The 26,938-nt window shown below is 45.9% G+C and overlaps 1 protein-coding gene across 1 annotated transcript in view; it reads left to right on the top strand.

Annotated features, from left to right (window-relative positions):
* The window catches only part of Fhod3 (formin homology 2 domain containing 3), a 235,943-nt gene that overhangs the window by 75,800 nt on the left and 133,205 nt on the right, over positions 1-26,938 (top strand). The window contains exons 4-6 of the mRNA XM_032885556.1: positions 13,036-13,147; positions 19,381-19,475; positions 26,762-26,905. Of these exons, the coding sequence (XP_032741447.1) occupies positions 13,036-13,147; positions 19,381-19,475; positions 26,762-26,905 (351 nt within the window). The remainder of the gene's footprint in view (positions 1-13,035; positions 13,148-19,380; positions 19,476-26,761; positions 26,906-26,938) is intronic.

Here is a 26,938-nt window from a genome sequence, read left to right as displayed (position 1 = left end):
TATAATTGAGATAGAACAATCCTGTTTTATAGTTTGGCCTTCTATCACCCTCATATAGAAAACCTTCTCTATCTTCCATTCTGGCCCTGGGTGAGACGCTCATCTCCTCATCAGGGATTCTCGTGATGTTGCCATGGAAACCACCCATCTACCTTTGCTCACTGTGCCCTCTATTTCTGCCGGCGCCACTGCATCTCATTCGTCCAGCTGTGTGCCAGGCTGCTGTTCAGACAGCAATGATTTCCTTTGCGTCTGCGTGCAGATGTCCATGCCGCTCTCCTATAACCCACTGCTAGTTTAGGGAGGAATGAAAAGAACCATACCACCTTCCCTTACACACATTCACATTCATGTTACCCCCGTGAAGCCTCATTAGGACAGCAGCTTCCATGGCATGTGGAGTAAGGGATAGAGGAGAGGGAAGATGGCCGGGATGGAGACAGTTACTATGAAGTGATGGGGGTCTAAGAAAGAGTTGCAGTTAAAAAGGAGAAAAGAAGGCACTGTGGAGGCATCTCAAAGAACAACTACTGAGTCTAGATTTCTAGATTTAGAAAACTTGAACCAGGAATAAAAAGTGAGTCACAGCTTGCAGTGGGAGCGTGCCTCTGGCAGGAACATGGACGTTGGTACTAAGCTTGGAAAGGAGAACTGAGCTAGTGACTCCCACGTCCCAGTGCTCCCTCCCTGTGTCAGGACACAGTGCTGGTTGCTGAAGAGATGAGAATGAGTAGCCCTTTGGTCCTGAGGTCACAAATATTGTGTCGCCAATAAATATTCAGTGACCCACATGTAGGCTGAGACACGAAGAACGGTCTTAGTTACACACAGTTATAGAACCCTAGCAGGGGTGAATGCTGAACCATGGTTAAGATGGCCATGGCATGGCTCACATTCCAAATCCTACAAAAAGGAAGTGGTCCTGCCATGTGTTTCAACCCTCGTGGACGCTGGAGTCGCCGGGAAGTTATTCTTACAGAGAAGGCATCTAGACCATTACCAAACACTGGGCCTGCTGTTTGTCAGGCATTCTGAACCTCCTAATTCCCTGTGGAGGTGCTCCGAGCACTTAAAGGTAGTTGTCTGGGACTGAGGATATGTACACACACACACACACACACACACACACACACACACATACACACACACAACCATCCAAGAACTTCTATGTAAACACAAGGACCTGATGTTGCTTTCAAAGACCCACATTAAACAACAACAACAGCAAGAACAACAACAACAACCACCGGTGGTAGGCATGGTGGTGTGCTTATATAATTCCAGCACTGGGGAGACAGAGATAAGGAGACACTTTAGGCTCACTGGATAGCACCCTAAACTACTTGGTCAGTTTTAGACCAATAAGAGACCTTCCTGCAAAATAAAGGGAAAAATAAAAATAAAGGTGCCTGGGTCTGAGTAGTGAGAGGTGAGGGTATCCTCTTGACTCTACCTGCGGTCAGTCATACACATGTGAATATGCACACACATGCACATTTTAAAATTAAAAATGTAAGGATGGCGGTTCTATAAGTCTGTGAACGCTACACCGTATGTTTTGCTGTAGATGTCTCAGGGACCCGATAACTAATCTCTCACTCTACTGGTCACCGGCTCCTTTTGGCAGCTGGTAGAAGGTATATGGCAGCCTCCTGGGATACGACATTTTCTTCCCCAAATTCCATCTCTACTTTCGTGGGCCTTTTAGCAGCAGCCCCTGGCTACAGGCTGAAATTGGCCTGGCAGTCCATTAAACTTCCCTGGCTTTTTCTCATACACCATGCCTGCCAGTTCTTCTTTCTGCATGTCCGTGACTGATGGTTGTGTATCTAAATGCAAGGCACTGCAGTTTTCCCCGTTGATCAGACCACAGTTCCAGCCTCAAGATAATTGTGAATTCTGTCTTGGCCATTTATCATCTTAATGGTTAGTGCCAGTTTTATATAACATAAATTTAATAAGCTATGCCTCTTTATTATAGACCAGAATGCTGAGTGGGGGGGAATGTGGACCAACCAGCACAGACTCCATGACAACACTGATGACTAGGGCGCTTTAGGGCCACTGTGGAGTGAGTGGGGAGCTGCCTTGCTGACCGTTAACCCATTGTCCCCAATGTCTTCACACGGCCTTTCTAAAATCAAGATAGACTGCATCTCACAACACATGCTAAGGCTTTGGGTGTCAACACATCCTTTCATCTACAAAGCCTGAAAGCTGAGTAGATACAAATGTGTAAAATTCTGGGCCCTGTTCCTGGCCCTGTGTCCAGTGTCATTTGTTAATACCTCCTTTTCTGAGAAGTTCACTCAGCACCCCAGTTTAGAGACATGCTCAGTTGAGACCGCTGGGCCTGATGCTTCTCTTCTGCCTTCAAGCATCCATCTAAAAACTTTCTGGGGCATTTTGTGAGGGATCAGTGGTGAGTGCAGAAAGCTATGAGACAGGATGCCGTTTCTTTTAGAGTTCGTATGCCCCCATCCTCTTTTTGGTAATTGCTAATATGTGTGATTTTACACTGTCGGAGACCTCTCTCCGGCCTAGCTCTGCTTCTGACTTACCCCAGGAGCGCACAGCAGTTTCCCAGAGAGTCAGCCACAGCTGGTCCTTGTGCCTGTAGTTTCTAGGACTTGCATGCTGTGGTGAGAGCTACATTCGGCTTTCAAGAACTCATGAAAACCATCACACACGAGCACGTTTTACTGCTTGGTAAGATGGCTCCACCCCTACACATTGGGAACATGTTGAACAACATGGAGTCTGCTTGATCATTGAATTCTACATGGCCTTGCCAAAGAAAGTCTCAGAACACCAGTCAGTTCCCTGAACCATACCTGTTGTCTTAAGTCAGTACTAGATTTAGATCTTGTGTTTTTTATTGACTTTGAAATGTCTTGAATTAATAAACGTTTCATTTATAGAAGCTGGGCTAACGTTAATTTTCATAATGAAGTTCATGACAACAGATTAAAGAAAATATACAAGTTTATAGATGTTCACAACATCTTGATATTATTATAAAAACCAACCAAAGCTTTTCAGTGATTATAAGAGTAAAATGTTCTCTTCGTGTTAAAATGTAGAAATTTTAAAAAGTAAAAACAAGCAAAAACACTACTCAGAAATGCTACCATAGGTAATCACAGTGATTCACTTTGAAACCTTTCTTTCTATTTATTTTTTATTTTTTTCTTATATAGTAAGTCCTAAACATATTCTAAACATTCTCTATGTCATCATCATATTTAAAATATTATTTAATGCTCATGTAATGGTGATGTGAATGACTGAGCTATGATTCATGGGAGTTCATTTCATGTTTGTCAAGTGGCTTCCAATTGAATGCTATATTTAAAGCTATTTTAATATCATTAAAACCTATTTAGCTGGTGAAGTTGCATTTGAACTTTGTGAGTATTCAACATTCCCTTAGGTAGGTAGGATTTCTAAAGCTCCCTGTGTTACCCCATGTAGTCATGTGCCATTGGCAGGATGACACTGTGGTTAGAGTCAGTGTCCCTGTAGAGCACAGTCCTGGCTTCTCTGCCTGTGCACACTCAGAGTACTAAGTCCAGTGTATGTAATTTCTTTTCTGTGTGCATGCACATGCGTGTGCTGGTGTTTGGAGGTCAGAAGTCAACCTCTGATATCGTACCTTAGACACTGCTCACTTTCTGTCTTTTAGACAGGGTCTCTCACCAAGGAGGCTGAACTAACCGTCTAGGGGCACGGGGAATGGGTCCTCTTGCTTCCTTAACACTAGGATTACAGTCAAGCCACACCCCAACACCCTCCTTTTATTTCATATATTTTGGGATTGAGCTCAGGTCCTTATGCCTGCACGGCAAGTACTTTACTACCTAAGCCCCTCCTCTAGCCCCGTAACATGTTTGATTTTCCAAGCCCGTGCTTTTGGAAGATATTAGCATGACACCAGAGGAAAAGGCCAGGCCTTAGAGGGACAGCCAGCAGAGGCCCCACTGGAGAAGTATCACTTCTTTAGTCATTGTGAAGCTTCAGGAAGCATTATCTGGGTCCCCCCAACTCTTAAAAAGCTTCACTATGCACTAGCCTCCCTACTTCACCATTTGCAATTGTATTTTTCCTGTAAAAGCAAGGAGTCAAAGCAGGAATGCAACTTGATGCTTCCACCACTGTGGCAAGAGGACGCAGCCATGTCCCAGCAGCCAGAGAGTCCCAGCTGGTGACTCAAACCTGAGAACACACTTGAAAGAATGCAGAAACGCAAGTAGTCAGGATACTCTTTCTCCAAAATGAAAATACTGTTTCCATCTTATAGGTTGGTGGCTGGTTCTCAGGGCAGCAGAGGCTGGGAGTTCTGGGAGCCATCCCAGGAGGAGCCCTGCAGGCTGGAGTTCCCTCTGTCAAGGTTCTGCCTGGCTGTGTACTCACTTGATGGAGACTCTGGCAACCAAGCTCTCCTGTGCGAGGCTTACCTGCCGTCTGCTGGCATGCGTCCAGGACTACTTGTTTGTAGAAGAAAAGTTATTTTCCTTGGGAAATATTGTCTATCCTATTTCCACAAAGCTTATGTTTGAGCCAGTCGGAAAGATAGGCTCTTTCCTGGCTAAGGACAAGTATCAGGTTGACCTGTTTCCTTTGGTCTCATTTAGAAATTGGCCAGGTAACAAGTTCTTTTAGCCTTCTAGAATGTGGGGTTTTGTACCCCAAACTGGGCATGCTGCTTCCTGTAAAAGCATCCAAGCTTGTTGGTTTCCAGTGTTTCGTTCTGCAAGCAGTAACAAGATGCCCCTTAACCGGCATGCTCCTGCTGGGCTTTGGAATCCCTTTCCCATCCACAAAGGAACAGGTTGATGTTATTTTATTAATTGACCCGTTTCATTTTCTTCACATTTTATTTATTGTGTGTGAATGCATGAGAGTGTGTGGACATATTCGTACCACATACCTGTTCATGTGTGCAGGTCAAAGGACAACTTACACATTAATTCTTTCCTTTCATCCTGTGGGTCCCAGGGGTCAAACTCAGGTCATCTTGTTGGGTAATTGAGCCATCTCTCAGGCCTTCAAATGACTCTTCCTAATAATGGTGGAAAATTTAGCAAAGTGGATATTTTCTGATGTCTGCACAGCTCTAGGTAAACTCCACTTAAATTAATCATAAAGATTTGTAACTGTTTGTTTTTTGTGTTTTTGTTTTTTTTTTTAATCTTCATTGCTGGACAGCTTGCTCTATTTTATACTACACAAAATTTCTTATCCACTGTTAGAACCTGCCCCCCACACACCTGGGTTTCACTTTTCGTGAATTGGCTTCTTTCCACAGACTGTACTGTCAGAAGCAGGCAGCTGTCAGTCTCTGGGGCCATAGCACAGCGGCTTGGTGCAGGTGACTTCCTGTCCCAGCACATGTGCCAACCCTGATCTTTTCATTCCCTATGAATTCTTGTGGGCCAGTGCCCAGAATTCTGTGCTTGAGGTCCTGTGTTTGGGCCTGTGCTTCCTTTCTGATAATTACCCCTATCATGTTCCAGACAGTCTATTAGAGGTCGAGAAGGGAAAGATCTTGGAGCCTAAGTTTTTTTGTTGAACCATTTGATAATCATGGAGGCCCTTAGGCCTTAATTTGAAGTACTTGCTTCAAAACTCTCAACTTGACTGTATGGCATTTGGACAAAATGTTAAATAAGGGGTCTTAAAGATGAATAATTAAGGGCTGGAATTTTTGGTGGACTAGGAGACAAGGCCTCACTCTGTAGACTAGGTTGATCTGGGACTGATTTTATAGCCCAGGCTGGCCTCAAACTTAGCAGAGATCCTCCTGTCTCAGCCTCTAGTGGTGTATTACAAACATGAGCCAACATGTTTTCACATACCTAATCTGTTCTAAAGTATAGGTAAGTGTATTAGAAATATGGTAAAGCCATTTGGTTCAGGCTGTCTTACAGTTTCTAATCTGGTTAAAAGATCAGCATCCATTTTTGCAGCACATACCCATGCTACTTTAATGGGAAATGAAATAAAATGATGTGCTTTCCTAATCCTTTTGGTAGTTTATGTCCTGAGATTGGACACTTGTTTATAGTTGGCGATCTGACAGCTTTTACCAAACTCCATATTTAACCTGCCCGTGGCATCGTCCAGTGAAATACACATGAAGTTCCAGTTTAAATGTCTTAAGAAACTGCCTTGTTTTCCCTTCAGGCTTCTGGTGTCTGCATGCTAAGACCTAGACGTCCCCTGCAAGCTTACTAGGAGAATCAGAGCCCAGTAAAGCAAAATGGTGATCCCCACATGCTAAGCCCTTCTCAATCCTCTCTGAAACAAACATCGGAGTCTAGCATATGTGTGGGGTGTGGAGGCTCCGTCCTTGGTTATTTAATGGGCACACTGGCTTTCATAAAGGCTTTCAGAGTCCATTTTATCCTGATGAGGAACACAGAGTGCAAACTATGAGTGCACTGGAGTAGTGCTCCATCCAGCCATGCTGCAGACGTGCTCAGTGTTCACGAGGTATGGTTGCTGCGTGTTCCCCGCCTCTGTACGCCTTTCATGTAAAGGGACTATCACAGAGTCCTGCTTAGATCCATGTTTTGGAATAACATAAACAGTATTCACATCATTTTCCAGGGCTAGGAATTGTAGCTCAGTTGGTAGAGCTCTTTCCCAGTAGCTGTAGTACCTGTGAAGCCGTGAGTTCGATCCCTAGCACCACACAGAACCGAGTGTAAATTTATGGCGTAGCTTCTCTGGCAGTTTTTTAGGAGACAAAACCTGATAGCAACTCCCTACTCCTCTGGTACATGGTTGCCTAAACAAGACACTAAAAAGCGTGGGGCCCCAACCCTTCACAAAGAACTGCAAGCTACTCAAGAATGTTGAAAGCAGGCTGAAGTCTACCCCAGGGAAGAACACCCCGCCCCCAGTTGGTAATCATATTCATGCAAGTAGCATTATATGAATGGGGAAGATTGTGTGTGTGTGTGTGTGTGTGTGTGTGTGTGTGTGTGTGTGTGTATGTGTGTGTGTGTGTGTGTGTGTGTGTGTGTGTGTGTGTGTGTGTGTGGTGTGTGTATATGTGTGTGTGTGTGTGTGTGTGTGTGTGTGTGTGTGTGTGTGTGTGTGTGTGTGTGTGTGTGTGTTTGTGTGTGTGTGTGTGTGTGTGTGTGTGTGTGTGTGTGTGTGTATATGTGTGTGTTTTGTGTGTTTGTGTGTTTGTGTGTTTGTGTTTTTGTGTGTGTTTGTGTTTGCATGTGTGTATGTGTGTGTATGTGTGTGTATATGTATGTGTGTATGTGTTTGTTTGTGTGTGTATGTGTATGTGTGTTTGTGTGTATATGTGTGTGTGTTAGGAATGCCACACGCGTACACACACACACACACACATACACACAATCATTCACATACAAGTATGTGACAACAATTAATGTAAAAGAAGCCATGAATTTGAGAAAGAGCAAAGTGGGGGTCATATGGAGGGGTTGGAGGGAGGAAAAGGAAGAAGAGAGAAACATTTTAAATTATATTTTAATTATAAAAAAATAAACGTTGTAAAAAATCCAAGTGAGGTGATGTGCACCTATAATCCCAGGAGGTGAGAGCAGGAAGGTGGGAGGTTCAACACTGGTCCTTACTTCTCTAGGGAATTCGAGGCCAGCCCAGGATGCAAAAGATGCTATTTACAAAGAAGCAACAAAGGCCTTCATAATTTTGTTACAGTGGACAGAGTTCAGCTAGAATACTTGAAATGTAAAGAAGATATAGGTAACCAAGCCCAAAGGCAGAGACTGGAGCCTGAGGTGCTTTGTCAGTGCTGTTGATGTGGGCAGGGCCTTCCACAGCTCTGCTGCTCCACTGAGGACAAGAGGGGCTGGGCTAGTTGTGCCCAGGTCTGAGCTCCCCGACTGTCATCACAGTACTAGAGCTGACCTCTGAGAACACTCATTGCTCCTCTTGTACGCAATGCTCTCTGTGTGGGGAGGGGTGGTATGCATTCTCTCTTAGTAGACAGTAGGCCATGTCCTTGAAGTATGACCAGGCTTGTGTTATACCCTCAGAGTCTCAAAGGGTGCTGGGCAACCAAAGGGGCTCTTGACACTGTTGGAAGTGAAAGCAAAGACTTGTGGATTGGCAGGGACTCAAACATGGCCATCCAGTCTACCCATCTAGGTTTGTAGTTCCTTCTCTAAAGGTCTTACCTCAGGCAGGCAAGATCTCCTACAGTGGGGTGCCCCTCGTCCTCAGCCCATTTGATTTTGCATCACTGAAGCTCACTCATTGCTGCCACGTCACCTGCCTGTCTACTTCATGACTGCTGAGCCAACCATCCCATGGTGTCACATGCTTGCTTCAGGAGAACATTCCAGTTCTTCTCTCAGGGCTAGACAGGTTACAGGATGCTTGATACGTTGTAGTGAAACTTTTTTATTAGGATAGGAAGGGGCTTCAGTCTGAGCTGAAAATCGGACATTCGAGGTTGGAAGGATGCTTCGAGGGCATGATGTGTCTGAGAAGCCATCGGTGTCTGAGCTATATAGTGGTGTACACTCTGGCACCCTTGCAGCTTGCTCTAACCCCACCCTGTTCGGAATGTTCCTTCCTGTACCCACCTTAAGCCTGCCTCCCTTATTTTCTAGTTCCAATATGCTGGGACTCTTAACTGCAGTTCCTATGCAACTATGTCTAAGATAAAATTGGGTTTTGTGAATTTGGGAGTCAAACCCCATGCGTGCCATGAAAACCCGGAGCTAACCTCTCAGCTGCAAAAGCTTTGGGAAAGGCAATGTGCTGGTCTTGGAGGAGGGGTTATGTGGCCTCTGTGCAGACTGCTTCAGTCAGAGAGAGTAACTATTGGATAAGTGAAGGCTACTATGGAGATATTTAGAAGTAGTGTCCCCTCCCTACGTTTAAGTCTTCACAATACTGCTAATGTGGAATTTCTGAGTAGGAGCCCTGGATGCAGCTGAGGATGAGTCGTGACATGCTTTCAATTAGTGTCAGGAATTTGCCCCAAATGAACGTTCCAGTGCTCTGGCCTCTAAAGCACTTTAATTATCTAATGTGCTTGCTATTCATTGCCGTAGTAAAGCTTCCGAAAGCACCAAACATAAACTCAGTGGAAGCTAAAGTCACAGAGCTCCTAAACATAGAAACCATGTTTAGGAAATTAAAAGGTGCCCGAAGAACTCCAGAGAGAGGCTTTCTAGCCCAGGAGAGGGCGGCATGGGAAGGAAAGCTTACTTCTCTAGGAAAGAGCGATCTCCATCAGGAGAAGGGGGCATTGCTCAGGGATTCTGGGTGCCAGGGACCATGAAAGTCAAGGACTATGACTGCACAGAGGCTCGAAAGGATTCTATGGGACTGACAACTGGGCCCTGCTGAAACAGACTCGTGGGAGCACACACTGGGCAGCTGCCAGGTCCGTTCCCAGGAACCACATAATGATATTCTACCTCCAGAGGAAGCCACCAAGCCTGGGCTTGCTGGGTTTGTATTTACTTGGAGGCATTTCTCCAGCTTTAAACACACAAAACACGGTTCATTCTTTGAGACCGCCATCCCCCACAAAGCCTTGTACTTGTTGAGAAAGTGCTGTGGAAGTTAACCTCTTCCTAGACAGGAAGGAAGGGGGAGATGGCAGGACTGGCTGTAGACTAGAATTAGGGATTAGGAAGTGTAAAGTGTTTGGAGGGAAGGGGGGGACTTGGGGGTTCTTGACCTCTGTCTGACCTCTGCCTGGCTTAGCTTGGCTTGGGGCCGTGACCTGTTCTATGCCACTCTGATGGGCTGGAAGGAGAAGTTCATTGAAGATACGCCACCTTCACATGTACAAGCTCAGTGGCTTCTCCTGTGTCAGAGGACTCGTATAAGAGTAGCTTATGTTCTTAGGCACAGTAGCCTAAGTCTCTAAGTCTCTGTAGGAGCCTTGTAGAAAAGCCCACAAATCATGACTAGAAGACTCTGCTTTAAATGGTGTCTCTCCTGAACACACAGATGCTCTTCCTTGTCATTGTTTCCCAGATGAGACCATAAAACAGCTGGTCCTTCAGCATTTGCACTCAGTGGTGCTACAGAGACTCGTGAGGTGACCCCCGGTACTCGATTGTGGGGGTGGATGGTTATGATATGTATAAATGCTACACGGTTTCCTGTCACCCATTCATGGGCTCCACTTCTCCATGGGTAAGGGAGGTGCCTCTGAAGCTCGTTCAGTCATGTGCATAATGCAATGAGGCTCTGTGAGGTGATCATTGACGAGGGGCTCCTTCTCATGAAGCTGCTCTTCACAAGTGGCATTTCTCAGGCCTACAGAAGGGAAGTCCAGGCCTGTAGTGCTGGTCTCAGGGAGTGAAGGGGCAGGAGAGAAGTTTCCAAGTCCATGGTAAGCTACAGAGTGCATGTCAGGGGCACAACCTTGGATGCTACCTTGATGGCCCTGGGTGGAGAGGGAGATGGATGTGCCTTGAGGAAAGCTTTACCTCACGTGGATTCTAGAGTAGAGTGAGACAAGCAAAGGTGACTCCACTAACTTCCCTGAGTGGGGCTGTCACAATGGGGGGGCCGTGTCAGGAACAGCCCTGACTAGTAGTAGTTTATGGAATACCTAAGGGGTGTCGTCTAAAAGATGCTAAGGCCATAAGACAGCCTGGCCCAGGAGTCTGAGTCAGGACCTGGAAAATAGAAAACATTTAATACTCAATCTCAGATCAACTTTAAAACCCAGGGATAGGATAAGCTTGTCTAGAGAATGTGTGGAAAGGGAAAAAAATGAATGCCCAGGCAGAAGGTCTTAGGTTTTTAAAGGTCCTACTGAGCACCCTGAAAGGCGCAAGTGAAGGAGTCACCACTCAGGCAGGAGACTAGCGGACCTGTTCCCAGAGAGAGCAATTGGCTGTCATGAGCTATGGAGGGTTGAGTGAAATGCATGAAGTGGCCATTAGATTTGATAGCACACAGGCCACTGTGGACCTGGAGAGCTGAGTTGAATAGTGGAGAGAAAGTCAAGCTCCTGTCAAGCCATGTTGGAGAATGCAATAGTTGTTTGTTTTGTTGGTGGAACAGAATACTCAGATAAAATGAATTTGGGGAGGAAGGGTTTCTTTTGGCTCACACTTTTAAGATATAGTCCATTATGTCAGGGAAGTGACCCAGTCTGGAAAATCTCTCACAGATGTGCTGGGAAGTTTGTCTCAGCAGAGATTCTAAATCCTGTGAAATTGACATCTGGATTAATGATCACAGGGAATCGTTGGGAAGTGAGGAAGGGGAGCCATGGGCTGTGGTAAGTCTTGGGAGAGTTTTTTTCTCTGTGAAGAACTGGACTAAGGACAAGCCTAGGTAAAGGGTAGCATCAGAGAAAGAGCCTGGGGGCAGAGGCATGGAATGGCCTTGGAGAAAGGACTTGAGGCAGGGCAGGTGGTGTTTTAAACTGTCCCCTCTTGAGCTGGTTCTTTCTCTTTGCTATGACAAAGTAAACACCCAACAGGTTTAGTTTGGGGAAGGAGGATTGGTTTTTGAGTCCTGGCTTAAGAGAATGCAAGCAAAGTATGGCAGGCAGGACCACCTTGGTCTGTGCTGACCAGAGTTGGAGCTGCAAATAGTCTCCTTACCTCCCCATGGACCAGAGGCAGAGAGGGATGCTGACACAGTTTGCCTCCTTCTTTCTCCCTCTTTCCTTTCATCCAGTCCTCCAGCCTATAGGATGGTGCTACCCATATTCAGGGTGTGTCCTTTCCCCAAACGTTAATTCTCTCTGCAACCCCCTCACAGATACATCCAGAACTTTCCCTTGGTCTCCTAGGTGAGTCTAAATCAGATAAGTCAAGGTGACGAGGAAGACTTGAGGGTCCCACCTGTGGGACAGCTGTACAGTGCAGCTCCCTGCCGAGGTCTTCTCACCTTCTCTGTCATGTCTACTCCCCAGTCACTGAAGTGTGGGCACATGCCTCACGGAGTCCCTGGGTCTCCCTCTTGGTGCAGAGCATAAAGAAGCAGGAGCTGAGGGTGAGAGGAATGGCAGATTGTTTAACCTGGCATCAATTGATAGATCAGCCCATCCAGCAGACACTTCTAAGCCTCTAAGTCTACTGTGATTCAAAGGTAGTTCTTAGAAGAAACCCATAGGTTTGAGAAGTGGCAGCAGCAGTTTGAGAAGGGGTAGACAGCCTGAGGTGGGCCTGGTGTTCTAAGGGGCATCATTTGAACAGATTCCAAGAGGTAAGTATGCAGGATGATGTGTGTGTGTGTGTGTGTGTGTGTGTGTGTGTGTGTGTGTTGTCTTGAGGAAGAGATTATTAGAAAATGGGATAAAGGAAAAGGAGGTTTAAAGGGAGATATTGTAGCAGCAACTGGGAGGTCGGGAAACTGACCCAGAACCCCTCAGGACTGAGAGATCTGGAGTTGGGAAGGCATGCTACCTTCCATTGAGTGAGTTGCTCATGGCTTCTCTGAGGGTGAGTTCTACTGTGGTAAAGAAAGATTCTGAGCTGGCTGCAGCTCCTCACAAACGTTGAGCTGTGGAGTTTAGGATCTGTGAGTTCCAAGGCCCCAGGCAGCCTGCGATGCCTGGTTTTCGGTACTGGGGAGTTGGCTCAGGTCCTTGCTTACCCAAGCTTGCTAGCACTTGTGGCCTAGAACAAGTCATTTGACATGTTGTGCCTGCTTCCTCACTGGAAAAATAAAGACTGTGACTGCTGTCATTGGGATCAAATGAAGTCCCCCAGCTCAGCATGTACTGGCTTACGTTGTTGCAAGCTGAATATGATTTCCAGGGTCAAATGCCTTGGGTTTGAGTTTCCACTGATCACTAGCTGTGTGATCATGGAAAGTATGCTCTGCCTTAGATTCCTGATCTTCACAGTTGAGGAACACTAATACCGTCTGCTGAGGTATCTAATAAAGGGTAAATGAGGAACCAGTGAAGGAATCTGGTGATCCCTGAGAGAAGGTCCAGGTTTGCTGGATCACTGGGTGCTGGCTGTGGGTGAAGGGGATGATGCATTCAGGAGGGCTGGGATGCCCACGCCTCTGTGTGATGTTCTGTCTTTTCTCCAGTTCCGCCTGGTGGTGAAGACGGCCCTGAAGCTTCTGCTGGTCTTTGTGGAGTATTCTGAGTCCAATGCACCGCTTCTCATTCAGGCTGTTTCTGCTGTTGACACCAAAAGAGGTGAGCAGTCCTTGCTCTGGGGATCAAGATCCCAGAGTCTTAGATAGGGAGGCTTCCCATCTTTCCGAGTAAGTGAGCACCTGCCATGCCATCTCCCTCCTGTGCTGTAACACCCCTTCCTATCTCACGAGTTCACAAAGCTCCCAAACAACCTTTCTCTCTGTTATGCTGTCATCTGTTGACTTGAGTATGCCCCACTCATAGGTGGGGTCTCTGTCTCCCGGCTTACTGTTCCAGTGCTTAGCTGTCCTGAGCAGATAGGCATACAACACACAGGTAGAAAAGAGTGGAGTGGCCTATACCACACAGAATTTCAGCCCTGAGGAGGCTGGAGCAGGAGCACCATGAGTTTGAAGTTAGCCTAGGTTACTGTCTTAGGGTTTTACTGCTGTGAACAGATACCATGACCAAGGCAACTCTTAACATTTAATTGGAGCTGACTTACGGGTTCAGAGTTTCAGTCCAGTATTATCAAGGTGGGAACATGGAACAGAATACTTGCTTTCAGGAAACTAGGATGAGGGTCTTAAATACCACACCCACAGTGACACACCTAATCCAATAAAGCCACACCTACCCCAATAGGGCCACACCTTCTAATAGTGCTACTCCCTGGGCCAACCATATACAAACCATCACAGCTACCTAGAAAGAGCCTGTCTTGAAAAGAAAAACAAAAGAAGGAGGAGGAAGGGGGAGAGAAGGAGGAAGAAGAGAAAGAGGAAGAGGAAGAAGAGGAAGAAGAAGAAGAGGAAGAGGAAGAAGAAGAGGAGGAAGAAGAAGAGGAAGAAGAAGAAGAGGAGGAGGAAGAGGAGGAGGAAGAGGAGGAAGAAGAGGAAGAAGAAGAAAGTAGGGGCTGTAGCTGCATTGGTGTGAACTGTGCTGTGGTCTATAGTGGTGTGAAGCCCTTAGCTGAAATGCTGGGGTGCCTGTTTCAGCTCTTGCTCATTTTCCTCCCTAAGAGGACCTGTTTGCCTTCATTACCACCCAACAAAGACTCAGATAAGTCAGAAAGATTTGAATAATATTTTTTCTCAATTGTAACAGTTTGAAAGCCCAGTCTACAGATAACCCCAAATCACTTTTGCTATCAACAAGCAGGCGTGCTACACAACACATTGGTTATTCCCACCCCACTCATGTATACTTACGGACAAAGCAACCTAGGTGTGACTGTTAGGACAAAGAGACGTCTAAGTTGCATTCTTTATTCCAACCAGTTATGTCTGACTCAACATTGTTCAAGATTCCCTTCTGATGCCCATTCAGAATGTGAAAAACAGTCGTTTCCTGGTTTCTTTGCGTTAACAAAAGCCGCCCAGGACTGTGAACTGGGCACCTACACTTTTGCTCTGAACACACAGGCAGATGCCAGGTCTGGCATGGTCGGTCCAGCCTAGAAGCAACTCCTGGTCTCTCTAAAGGAGCACAGAAAGACGGCAGAGCCTCAGGCAGGGTCAGGGGCTGGAGCCTGGAAGGTGGGTCCCAGGCCACACCCACTTTCCCTCTGCCACAGCGTGATGCCATCTGTTACCAGATAGGAACGAGGAACAGACTACAGGGCCAACTAACAGTCCTGAATAAGGACAACCAGTGGCCAAGAAACTATGTTTGGCTTCCTCAGAACCAGGTTGCTAGAACCTGAAGCAAATGGCGGCTATCTGGGAACATGGTGGTTCTCTTGATTTATCCTTGCTGGATGTGCGTTCCATTCCCCAGCTCTGGAGTTACTCTAGGACAATGGCTGGGCTTCTTGTTGGCCTCTCCTAAATGTTGGGTAACTCAAGGGCACTTGCCATGCGACCATGATCCAAGGGTATCCTTCTCGTGGCTTTGAGGTTTTCTTTTGGCCTTGTTGAGTAGGGTCTCCTAGCATCCATCTCCGGAGTTCCTACTGCATCCAGGGCGTGTTGTGGAGTGGGACTAACCCTCAGATGAACCTGGGGCTTTGTTTCCCACATCCAAGCTTCATTCCACAGTCCCAGCCTGAGGCCTCTACTATCCTAAGTCTGTCCAACAAGACAAAATGATGGCCATCTTTTCTCAATTAGTAAAAAAAAAAAAAAAAAAAATCCCATAGATTGTTTTCTCAGCTTCTTAAATCTTGCCTATAAAATTTCTTCAACCTTTGGCAAGTGCTGTCATCTGCCTGCCACTAAACACGAAGAACTGCAAACAAAGGAATATCACTAATGAAAAGCTCAGAGAGACCTCATCATGTGTGGCTCGACAGCATGCTCCTTCACGGACATGTGTGGTCTTGGCTGTGACTTTTGTAATGCATACATATAACGTCATCTCGGTTTACTGCTAGTAAAGTTGTCCTAGGACCCTGTGATGGAATTAAACATACAAATGTGTCATGGAGTTCTGCAGAGAGCAACACGAATTCCAGGTGTTTCCAGCGGCAGGTTTCAGAGCGGTCTCCAGCTTCCTCTCAACTGGGCCGGAGCACAGCCTGTGGGCCAGAGATGACTGACGGGGAGCTGAGCGTGTCCACACGGGCACATGTGCAAACAACCCATAAATTCTACGCCACAGGGAAGCCTCAGAGTCGTTCCTTGGCAGGAGTGACAGGCATGGGAAAGTGGCAACAGTTGTCTTCCTTTTTTTTTTTTTTTAATAGGAAAACCTCAGAATTGAGGAATCAGTAAATAAAACTAACCAAATAAATTAAAAGTCCTCAAAAACGCATACTGCCTAAAGCAGTTGAACAGTTTCCCCTGGTGGCTTTATGTTTATAAAGCATGCATGGTTACCTATGAGTTAACCAGAGGGGCTCATTCTGTGTCATGGGCCTAGAGGGGGGCACTTAGGAGCCTAGAAAGAAAACAAAGTCTATCACCAGGGCCCAGCAGTGGAGCTCAGTGGCAGAGTGCCTGGCTGGTATTCTGAGACCCTGAATTCAACCTCATTACTGCAAAACATACAAACAAAAAGTGCATCATAGGTAGTAATTAATATTTATGAATATATGAACATTTTATTTTTTATTTTGGGTGCAGCGGACTTTATCGATGGTATTCAAGAGAGAAGAGAGGGCTCCCTAGGCCCCTCCTGTTATTATGGGGTCTGGGATGGAATTGTGAGGGAGACGCTCAGTGTTGGGGGCTGAGTTGGGATGGGGACTCCTCAGCAACTGAGGGCCTCTCTCTTGCTCTCAGTATCCTTGCTAGGCTGGGTGGTCCAGGGTTTCTTACTCCTTAGAGGTCATGTAGGCCATGAGGTCCAACACCCTATTGCTGTAGCCGTATTCATTGTCATACCAGGAAATGAGTGTTACAAAGTTGTCGTTGAGAGCAATGCCAGCCCCAGCATCAAAGGTGGAAGAGTGGGAGTTGCTGTTGAAGTCGCAGGAGACAACCTGGTCCTCAGTGTAGCCCAGGATGCCCTTTAGTGGGCCCTCGGACACCTGTTTCACCACCTCCTTGATGTCATCATACATGACAGATTTCTCCAGGTGGCATGTCAGATCCACAATGGATACATTGGGGATAGGAACACGGAAGGCCATGCCCGTGAATTTCCCATTCAGCTCTGGGATGACCTTGCCCACAGCCTTGGCAGCACCAGTGGATGCAGGGATGATGTTCTGGGCTGCCCCACGGCCATCATGCCACAGCTTTCCAGAGGGGCCATCCACAGTTTTCTGAGTGGCAGTGATGGCATAGGCTGTGGTCATGAGCCCTTCCATGATGCCAAAGTTGTCATGTATGACCTTGGCCAGCGGGGGTGGGGGTGGGGGTTAGCAGTTGGTAGTGCAGGATGCATTACTGACAATCTTGAGGGAGTTGTCATATTTCTCATGGTTCACACCTATCACAAACAATGGGGGCATCAGCTGAAGGGGCAGAGATGATGACACTTTTGGCCCCACCCTTTAGTTGAGCCCCAGCCTTCTCCATGGTGGTGAAGATGCCAGTAGATTCCACGACATACTCAGCACCAGCATCACCCCATTTGATGTTAGCGGGATCTCGCTCCTGGAAGATGGTGATGGGCTTCCCGTTGACGACAAGCTTCCCAATCTCAGCCTTGACTGTGCCGTTGAACTTGCCATGGATGGAGTCATACTGGAACATGTAGACCATGTAGTTGAGGTCAATGAAGGGGTCGTTGATGGCAACAATGTCCACTTTGCCAGTTGCAGAGCTGAAGGCAGCCCTGGTAACCAGGTGCCCAATACAGCCAAATCCGTTCACACCGACCTTCACCATCTTGTCTATGAGACGAGGCTGGCACTGCACGAGAAGATGTGGCTGCCTCTGGAGCAGGGAAGAGCAGAGAGTTTATGAACATTTTAAATGCCTCATTTGGCCTAGTCTGCTATACTTTTACTTTGGGGGTTAGAATAAAAAAGTGTGTGTGTGTGTGTGTGTGTGTGTGTGCGCGCGCGCGTGCCTGTGCACCTGTGTGTCTGTGTATCTGTGCGTGCATGCTCACATGTGTGTTTAAGAGTGAGATTCTTTCCTTCTCTCTCAGCTACCTAACTCTGTTGCTTGGCTTTGCCTTCCTCAGGCCTCACAAGTCATGTTGGATTCAAAGTAAACAATGAGTAAGTAGTTCTGAGTCCGGAAGCACCAGAAAAATTAGAAACTAGTGGCTGCAGTGTTTTCTCCCAGACACAGTGCTTCAGTGAATTCTCCTAGCATGGTTCTTCTTTTAGCTATCTGCTGAGATCTCTATAGTTGTTGGTACCCCAGTAGAAACACAGGCATTGAACTCCTTGGCACTGTGGGACCAAGGGCTGTCTCTGTTGGTTGCTTGAAGAACAACTCTACCCTGGTGCTAACTGCAAAGGCGTTTGATGATAAATATCAGGAGATAACTCAGTAGGTAGTAGGAGGGAGAGCATGTCTGTGTGTTCAGAGTTTAAAAAGACAGGAGGAAGGTCATTTGATTCTAACTGGCTGGACAACTCAGCTAAAGGGTGAGAGCAGGGTCACCCACTGGGAGAGACGTCTATGTGTGGGATTAATCTCTGTGTGTCATGTCCTGTAGAAACCCTACTCTTTAGCCCTTCTGACTTCTTTCTTTTCTCACCATGTGCATCTTCCCTCTCGTTCCTGTAAAGCCGTTCCATCTTCACATGCTAAACGCTCTCTCGGAAATCATTACTGTTCTCAGGCATTTTATTGACTCTGTGCTATGTAGCACAGGCATTGTTACTGAAAGTGCAGAGATGAACATGAATGATATCGCCTCTGCCTTTGGGAAATGTTTATTTCAAGGCCAAGGTCAGCCTCGACACAACCCATCCAAGGACCAACGTTTGGAAACTGCCTTGTTTAGGTTCTTTGTGAATTTACTTTATCACACAAAAAAAATAAGTAATATCCTTTTGAGATAATTTATAGAGGAATCACACAGAGAAAGGTTCACATTCCAGCCTATTGACCCAAGGGTAAGCCAGTGCATCCATCTCTCCTAGTGTTTATCTCAGACATGGAACTGTGCCAAAGATTGTTTCCTTCTTTGTGACCTTCCCCTTGACCTCGTGGTCTTGAATGTGAAATGTTTTCACATTTCTCCTAGAGACTGGAGAGAGGCTCATGAGCTTTCAGTAGCTTGGCTCACTTGGAGAGAAACCTTTTGTCCCAAGCCATCCTCACCACATCCATCTTGCTGTCATAGCCTTAGCTGTAAATATTCCTCTTACTTCCCAGATGCTGGCTCTCTGCTGGTGCCTGTATTTGAGCTTTCATCTAACTACTCCATTAGATCCTAAACCCATCAGAGGTAGTTATCTACCAGACTCTGTGCCTGAATGATGCCCAGACAATATCTGTGCCCTGATGGATTAGAGATGGTATTCTTTGCTCTAGATGTTTGCTAGAAAGCTGTGTGACTGTTATTGCTTGGAACTAATAGAGTAAATATAGGTCTTAATACCTTGTTTGGTGTGCACTGGTGAACTTTCAGCAAGTACTTATGAAAGGTTTTTCTAGTCAGTGAAGTCTGCCTCCCAAAGGTGTGCACATGAACAGACATTAAAATTATATATTTAGTATAAAGGAAATTGTTATGAATACTAATAATGAAACATGAGATGGGATAGTGTATTCATTGGAGGATGGCACAAGCCCAGCTAAAAGATGTGTCCACATTTACACATGCAATGACTAAAAGACCATTTCCATCCCTGGGGTAGGAATCCTTGATGAACTTCAGTGTGATTGGAATAATGTGTGTTGTTGAATTACTTTTCTTAATGATCTTTGCTTTATTTGTAGGTGTCAAACCCTGGTCCAACATCATGGAAATCTTGGAGGAAAAAGACGGAGTTGACACGGAACTCTTGGTTTATGCAATGACTCTAGTGAACAAGGTTGGTTAATGTTGTTCTAGATTGTGAGCCCTCACCGTCAAAAAATAGGGGTTGAAGCCTTAAATCCCAGCCCATATAAAGCGGTAGCTCAGATGTAACTCAGGACAAACTCTAATCAGATATGATTGATGTTATAACAAGAAGGAAAGAGAAAAAGAGGGGCAGGGGAAGACAGTGTGAACACAGCCAGGGAAAACAGCCACATGAAGACAGAGGCAGAGGTTAAAATGGTGCTCTGTGGGCCAGCAAAGACTAAAGTTGTCAACAAACCAACTAGTCAATGAAGGATCACTCTGTGAAGCTGGTACAGAAAACATAGCCCTGCTGACACCTTAATTTCAGATCATAAAATTCTGACTCGTTAAGACACCTAGCTCATGGTAGCTAGTTACGGCAGCTGTAGAAACTGATACCATGCGGAAATGTAAAGTGTACCTCGTGAGCTACACCATGTGGTCCCCACTGCAGTGATTGGAAGGTAATAGCAAGAATAGTAGGAGGACATTTCATACCGAGACTCACCCATAATGACATTTCCCCTTTAGAATTAGCACCTTTACTTGGAAGAAATGATTCACAAGTCCAGAAGACACAAGTTTTCTTGCTTGTTAATTCTAAGTCCTGGGCAAAGGTGAGGAATGTGGAGACCAAGTCCATCCATTTCTGTTGTCATGGCCTCACACCTGTACTCTTGTTGCTTCTATCACATCCCTCGCTGGTCATCATCTTATAGGACAGTCACAGTCCGTTGAGGTTGTCTGCTGACGTGGTGGCATTGGTTCCCATGGTGACCCCGAGCAGGCTGTCTTGCTCCTAATGTCCCTTCATTCAGATTGTCACACCTATCAATGATCCCAAGCATCATTGTCACCCACCCTGAGGATTGTCTTTAGACTGTTGTCTGTGAATCCACAGAGGCAACTACAGTGTTGGGGAGAAAGGCCTTCGAAGGTTCCAGAATCTTTTGCTGGAATATAACTGGAGACTTGTTTCTCCTAATGAACTGAAGACATATTCAACCCAACAGGGTCTTCCCAATGCAGTCCTGGCTAGAACTCAATGTGTAGAGCAGACTGTCCTTGAACTCACAGTGATGCTCCTGCCTCTGCATCCTGAATATTACGGTGTGAGCCATTACACCTGCTTGTTACATTTGCTATTCCACTCCTCCTCCTCCTTTAGATTTATTTATTCTTGAGGTGTGTAGGTATTCACATTTGTGAGCAGGTACCCTCACAGGCCAGAAAGAGGCATCATATCCCCTGCAGCTGGATATAGGCAGTTGTAAGCAACCTGATGTGGTGTTGGGAACTGAACTCGGGTCCTCTGGAAGAGCAGCAATTGCTCTAGCCCCCGTGCATTTGTTTCTTTCTTCTTAAGGTTTATTTTGACTTTTATTTTATGGGAGTTTTGTCTGCATGTATGTCTGTCTGTCCAGCATGTGCATTCCTGATGCCCATGGAGACTAAAAGATTGTCCGCTGGCACTGGAGTAACAGATGTCTGTGAGCTTCATGTGGGTGCTGAGAACTGAACCCAGGCGCTCTAGATGGGCAGGCAGTGCTCTTAACTGTATGACATCTCTCCAACCCTGATATTTACTTCTTAAATTAAGTATTTGCTGCTGAGCGCAGAGGTCACTGTTCGGTGGTCATGACAGGAAGTCATGTTTTGGATGGATGATCGTAAGGACTCTGCCTTATTTTTAAGTCAGTTCATCAGATTCCCTTGCTATGTGATTTGAAGCATGTTTTTGTTGGTTTTTGAAAATGAAGTTTATTTCTTTGTTGTCCTGCTCAGTCAATAACCTTGCTCTGTAGAACAGAAAGTGAGCATTTCATCTTGCCCATTGCTGTACGGCTCGACTTTATCTCATCGGCAGAGACTGTGGCCACTTTCTGTACCGCAGCAGCACGTGGGTACTCTACGGCCAGTCACTGGCAAAGCTCACCCTCTGCTGGACATGGCCTGGCACAGACCAGAGGCTCCTCTCTCGCTCCTTCTTTTCTGCCTCTCCTGCTGTCTACAGAAGGGCAGTTCTCACCTTAGAAGGAATAAGAGTTTGTTTGACAGCCAAACTTGAGTGACTGTGATTAACCTCAACACAGATTCGGGTTAATTCACATTACATGTTCCACAGTGGAAACCGCTTCGTGAAATTTTATAGTTTTTCAAAACAAAGAAAGTCATCAATCAAGGCAAGTTTAAGATATATTGGTGGGAATATCAGAGAGGTGGTTACCTATCAGAGAGATGGTTATGGCCAGATGGGGGAAGGGGTTCTAAAGGCCTCAGATGCTATCTGAAGACTCACTTAACTTTTGAGTTGGTGGAAGTTAGTGGTGTGTTATGTTAATAGATTTTAAAAGATTTTTGTCTACTAGTTTTTGTCTATTATTCTATTAGTTCTGAGACAGAGGTGGGCAAAGAATGGATATTTTGGGGAGAGGGGGCTAAAGCTGGCCAAGATAGGGTAATCAGCCTCTGGACTTATAACATTTCATCCCCTCCAGATCACTACAGTTCTAATAAACCCATCAATTCATGCAGTCACAGCTCCCTCCCAGCCAGGAACTCCTAACAGGCCTTATCCATGTCTATTCCTGATTAGTTTTTACGGCCGATTTGACATACTTTAGAGTGACCTGGTAATAGGAAACCTCAAATGAAAATTTCCTTGATCAAATTGGCCTGTGACCATGTTTGTGAGGGGATAGTCTTGATAGGGCATTGATATGGGAGGGCCCCGCCTACTGTGGGCAGCACCATTCTCTAGCCAATTGGACCTAGGCTATGGACCTCCCCCATACCCCACCCCCAAAAAAGCTGAACGTGAGTCAGAGAACAGTCTATCAAACAGGATTCCTCTGTGGTTTCTGCTTCATTTTCTGCCTGGGTTCCTGTCCCAGATTTCCCTAGTGATTGACTATGACCTGAAAGTGTAAGCCACATAGGGCCATTCAGCCCCTAAGTTGCTTTTGGTCAGTGTCTTATCACAGCATCAGAAAAGCAAACTAGGATAGTTCTTTACCAATGAGAAGGTCCTGGGAGAGGTCATTCCAGATACAACTGTTCCTGGAAAAGCCCACAAACCACTGCTACACAGAGTTCATTTTGCTTTATTGAATTACAGTCACGTTTATGGCCCCAGTGAGTCAGATGCACCAATCTACCAGAGTAGCAAACGAAATGTTAATGTGAGTCTGGGGGAAAATACATATTCTAAAGTCTGAGAAATTATATTCCAAGTTGGGTGGTTTCTAACCAGAATCAATTTCATCAAAATAAACAGTGGTATAATAACATGGAATTTAAAAACTGACATTTCCTTGATAAAACAAAGGCAGCAAACCCTAGCCCACCTTGGGTTCAAGATCAGTGTGCTTTGTTTTTTTTTCCAGAGACATCAAGCAAACCCTCTAGATTTCCATATTTCTACCCATGTCTTGGAAAGAATTTAGGGAAGGCAGATGCTAAAGTGAGACTGTACCTTCCTCTGCCACATTCTCCTAGGAAGAGCCACTTGCTTGGAATGGGGGCTCATGCACTGGTCGCCTCAGAGAATGAGATGAGGTGGATGGGGAAAGTAAGGGTAGGACTCCAGGGAGCTCTGGGAAGAGATACTGCTTCACTGGGGCCTTGGTATAGTTAATCACATGGTGTCTTAGTCAAGGTTTCTATTCCTGCACAAACATCACGACCAAGAAGCAAGTTGGGGAGGAAAGGGTTTATTCAGCTTACATTTCCATGTTGCTGTTCATCACCAAAGGAAGTCAGGACTGGAACTCAAGCAGGTCAGGAAGCAGGAGCTGATGCAGAGGCCATGGAGGGATGTTTCTTACTGGCTTGCTTTCCCTGGCTTGCTCAGCTTGCTCTCTTATAGAACCCAAGACCACCAGTCCAGGGACAGTGCTACCCACAATGGGCTGGGTCCTCCCCGCCTTGATCACTAATTGAGAAAATACCTTACAGCTGGGTCTCATGAAGACATTTCCACAACTGAGGCTCCTTTTTCTGTGATAACTCCAGCTTGTGTCAAGTTGACACACAAAACTAGCCGATACAGATGAGCTTCAGGCTAAGTAGATGACTGTTTTTAAATATTTGATTTTATTACTTTATACATTAAAATGGTTTTTTTCCCTTCAGCTTTTATAGACATCATAACCCTTTATCAAAAACCCTCGACAACCACTGATTTTCTCTATACTACTACAATCTTGTCTTTTGGGGTCTTGTAGTATGTAACCCTTTGAGGCCGGCTTCCTTCTGTCTGAGAAACTTGTGTGCTTAGGTGTGTGTATGTTAATAACTCACCCCCTTTGGGGGTATATATGATTGTACTGTATGCATACTTCCCCATATTGTCACCCATATCTTTTGAGGGAGACTGGGAATTTCTGACTTACCCTTTTGCCCATGAAAGCAGTTGAGGTCATGACTCTTAATCTCCACAGGTGACACTGGGGGCAGGTGACATTGGAAACATGGGCTTTAGCACACTGGCTTTATCCTGCATGATAGTTTTACCCTCAAGTTATTTCTGCAAAGCTAAGGAGAGACACATTTTCTTGAAGACAGAGTTTGGTCTCTGATGAATGCCAATAAAGAATTGTTAGTGACAGATCCTGGCAAGACAGTCTGAAAGAAAGCAGAGGTGAGGAACAAACACCAGATGCAAGGCAGCTGCGGGGCGTCTACAGCCTCAGGAAACTCCTGCCAACAGGACAATCTGGCAATGCCATGGTCTGCGCCAGCTGTAGGTATCTTAACAATGAGCATGGCAGTGGAACTGGGAGACGCCCAGGTGGGGATGAGTGGAGGTAGCTGAGCATATTAGAGTCTGGAAAAGGTGACTCTGTGTCTGGGACCTTTTTGCACAGGGGTAAATGCCCCAGTCCCACTGCAGCCTGCATGAATACTGGAGGGCCATGGGCTCAACTCAAACTCGAGTTTTTCATGGCAGAACTAAGAATGGTTACTTACAACGTCAATTTGGGGCCTGTTGCTTGGCAAAGGCCTTCAAATCTGCTTATTGCGGAGAACTGGCTCTTTGGTTACTTAACAACTGACTCCGGGAGACAAAGGAACTGGCTATAGAGTTTTAGCTTAGCCCCCTGGGGTTTTGTGTATAAAAAGCACATGTATGGTCAGGGAGATGGCTTTGTCAGTAATGTGCCTGCCACAGGGCAGGAAGACCTGTGTGGGTTCCCTAACACCCTTGTAGAGCCAGGTTGATGGCAGTGAGACAGGTAGACTCCTGAACCTCCTTGTCCAGCTAGCCTCACTGAATTAGTGAGCCCCAAGCTCAGTGAGAGACCCTGTCTCAAAGGTTAAGTCAGAAAGGCATTGAGGAAAGCATCGGACCCAAAATCCTCTGGCCTTCATAGATCACACACACACACAGACAGACACACAGACACACACACACACAGACAGACAGACACACACATACTCCCTATTGACTCTAGAAATGGGAGCTGGGTGAATAAAGAAGGCAGAGAGAGCAGGGAGAGAGTGGAGTCAAGGAGATTGGAGAATCTTTGAGTCACTGGTGGGCCCCACACTTCTATGCAGGAGGTTTTAAGTCCAACTGGTCTGGCTCCCTTGAATTGCCTCCTCTGTAGTCAGTAGGCATTTTGAGTTGTCCAGTTGTCCTCCATGCTCCTGCCTAGCATTAGCACCGCTTCTTTGACCTTTACTCAATGTTAGAGCTTTTATAAAACCCAAGACTGAGAGTGGTAGCAATAGAGTCTGTGAGGGCATGCCAGGTAGGGAAGGAGGGTGTGGTGCTGGTGGTAGTGGTGGCAGTGTCTTAGTTGGTAGTTCTCAGCTAAAGTCCAGTTCACGGCCACTATGGCAGGCACAGGGTGTGCTGCCACATCTGTCCACATGTGTGAATGTCTCTTGTAGCTTCCAAGTAATGACCTGTTATGAGGTGTCCTTTTGGAGTCTCCTGAGTGATGGAGATGATCATGTCTCTGACCTCAGCCACATGAGTTGTGTCTTATTTGGTCAGCATAAAAAGCTAAGGTCCATTATTTAGCATATAAATAAAGACATGTTGATAGAAGTTGTCAGAGAAATTGGGGTTGTGAGATGATCCCTATGAAAGGGTTGGTCCATGGCAACATGACAAGCTAACACATTGAAAATAAATTTGAACTATAAGTTGTCTTCTTAGAAATACAAAGGCAGTGGAATGAATAGGGACTTAGAGCAGTGTCTGACTGGACACTGCTGCAGTCCAGGCTGGAATAACCTGTGTGGAACGTGGGGGTGTGTGGAGACTGAGCTCAGGCTCTGAGTGGGCCTTCACTTTGGTCTTCAGTAATTTTTGGTCATCTGTGAAGTTTCTCGTATCCCTGCTCCTTCATCATTCTCACATGTAAGACGAGGAGCTTGCAGTAACTCCCAAGGCTGCTCCTGTTCTGACCAGGACCTGGCTGAGATAGCATCTTTCTTTGGGAGACATAGAACTCAGAAGCAAAGTCTGGTTATCCTGCCCAAGTTAACTTGTCTTCTTAGCTCTTGGTAGCTGCTTTGAAATTCCTTGTGTTTCACAAAATTTCAAGAACTAGAGAGACACTCTGCTGAACTTCAGTGGAAGAGACTCTAATTAAATTTAAACTCTCACTTATATTGAGTCTAACAGGAATTTCAAATCTAGGAGTATATTAAATTTCCACTGGCACGTGACAGACCCCACAGGCTTAGCTGCTTGGAGAAATGCACATTTATCATCTCACAGTTCCCAAGGGGTTGGAGTCCAGACAAGTCCTTACTGGGTTGTCTGCTCAGGGGACTCACAAGGCTACAATCAAGGGGTTGACCAGGATGGACTCCAGCAGCCTTTTGTGGATGTCTGCTAAATTCTTTTCTACACAGTGCTTCAACTTCTTGTGTCTTGCTCTTTCTTCCAAACCAGTCTGAGCTCAGGAGAGACTTATGGCCCTCTTTTAAAGGATTTACCCACTCACTATGGAAGACTGTCTGATGTGGTACCTTGATGATACCTGTAAAATCCTTTGCCCTAGCCAGCCTAATCATGAGTGTAATAACTCACCCACAGGAGAATCCAGCTCCCACTGGATTGCAAGGACTCCTACTGCATGGTACCTCAGGAGCAAGAGTCCTGTGTTCACTCTGCTCCCACTCAGGAAATTTCCTCATTGAATGAATTTGTCTTGTGTTTTGTGCTATTGTAAGTTTTTATAACTACAGCCACCAGCTACCATATAAACATGTTTTCATTGCCTTGTGACATTCCCCGTTCTTCTCTTGTAGACACTGGCAGGACTGCCAGATCAAGACACCTTCTATGACGTAGTAGACTGCCTGGAGGAGCTGGGCATTGCTGCTGTGTCCCAAAGGCACTTGAACAGGAAAGGGACGGACCTGGACTTGCTGGAGCAGTTTAATATCTATGAGGTAACAGAGTGTTCTATTTGTAAGTCATCCACA

Source organism: Rattus rattus, chromosome 15, assembly GCF_011064425.1.
Source record: "Rattus rattus isolate New Zealand chromosome 15, Rrattus_CSIRO_v1, whole genome shotgun sequence".
NCBI lineage: Eukaryota > Metazoa > Chordata > Mammalia > Rodentia > Muridae > Rattus > Rattus rattus.
Note: the sequence above shows the minus strand (reverse complement) of the source record. Positions and strands in the feature narration are given on the sequence as shown.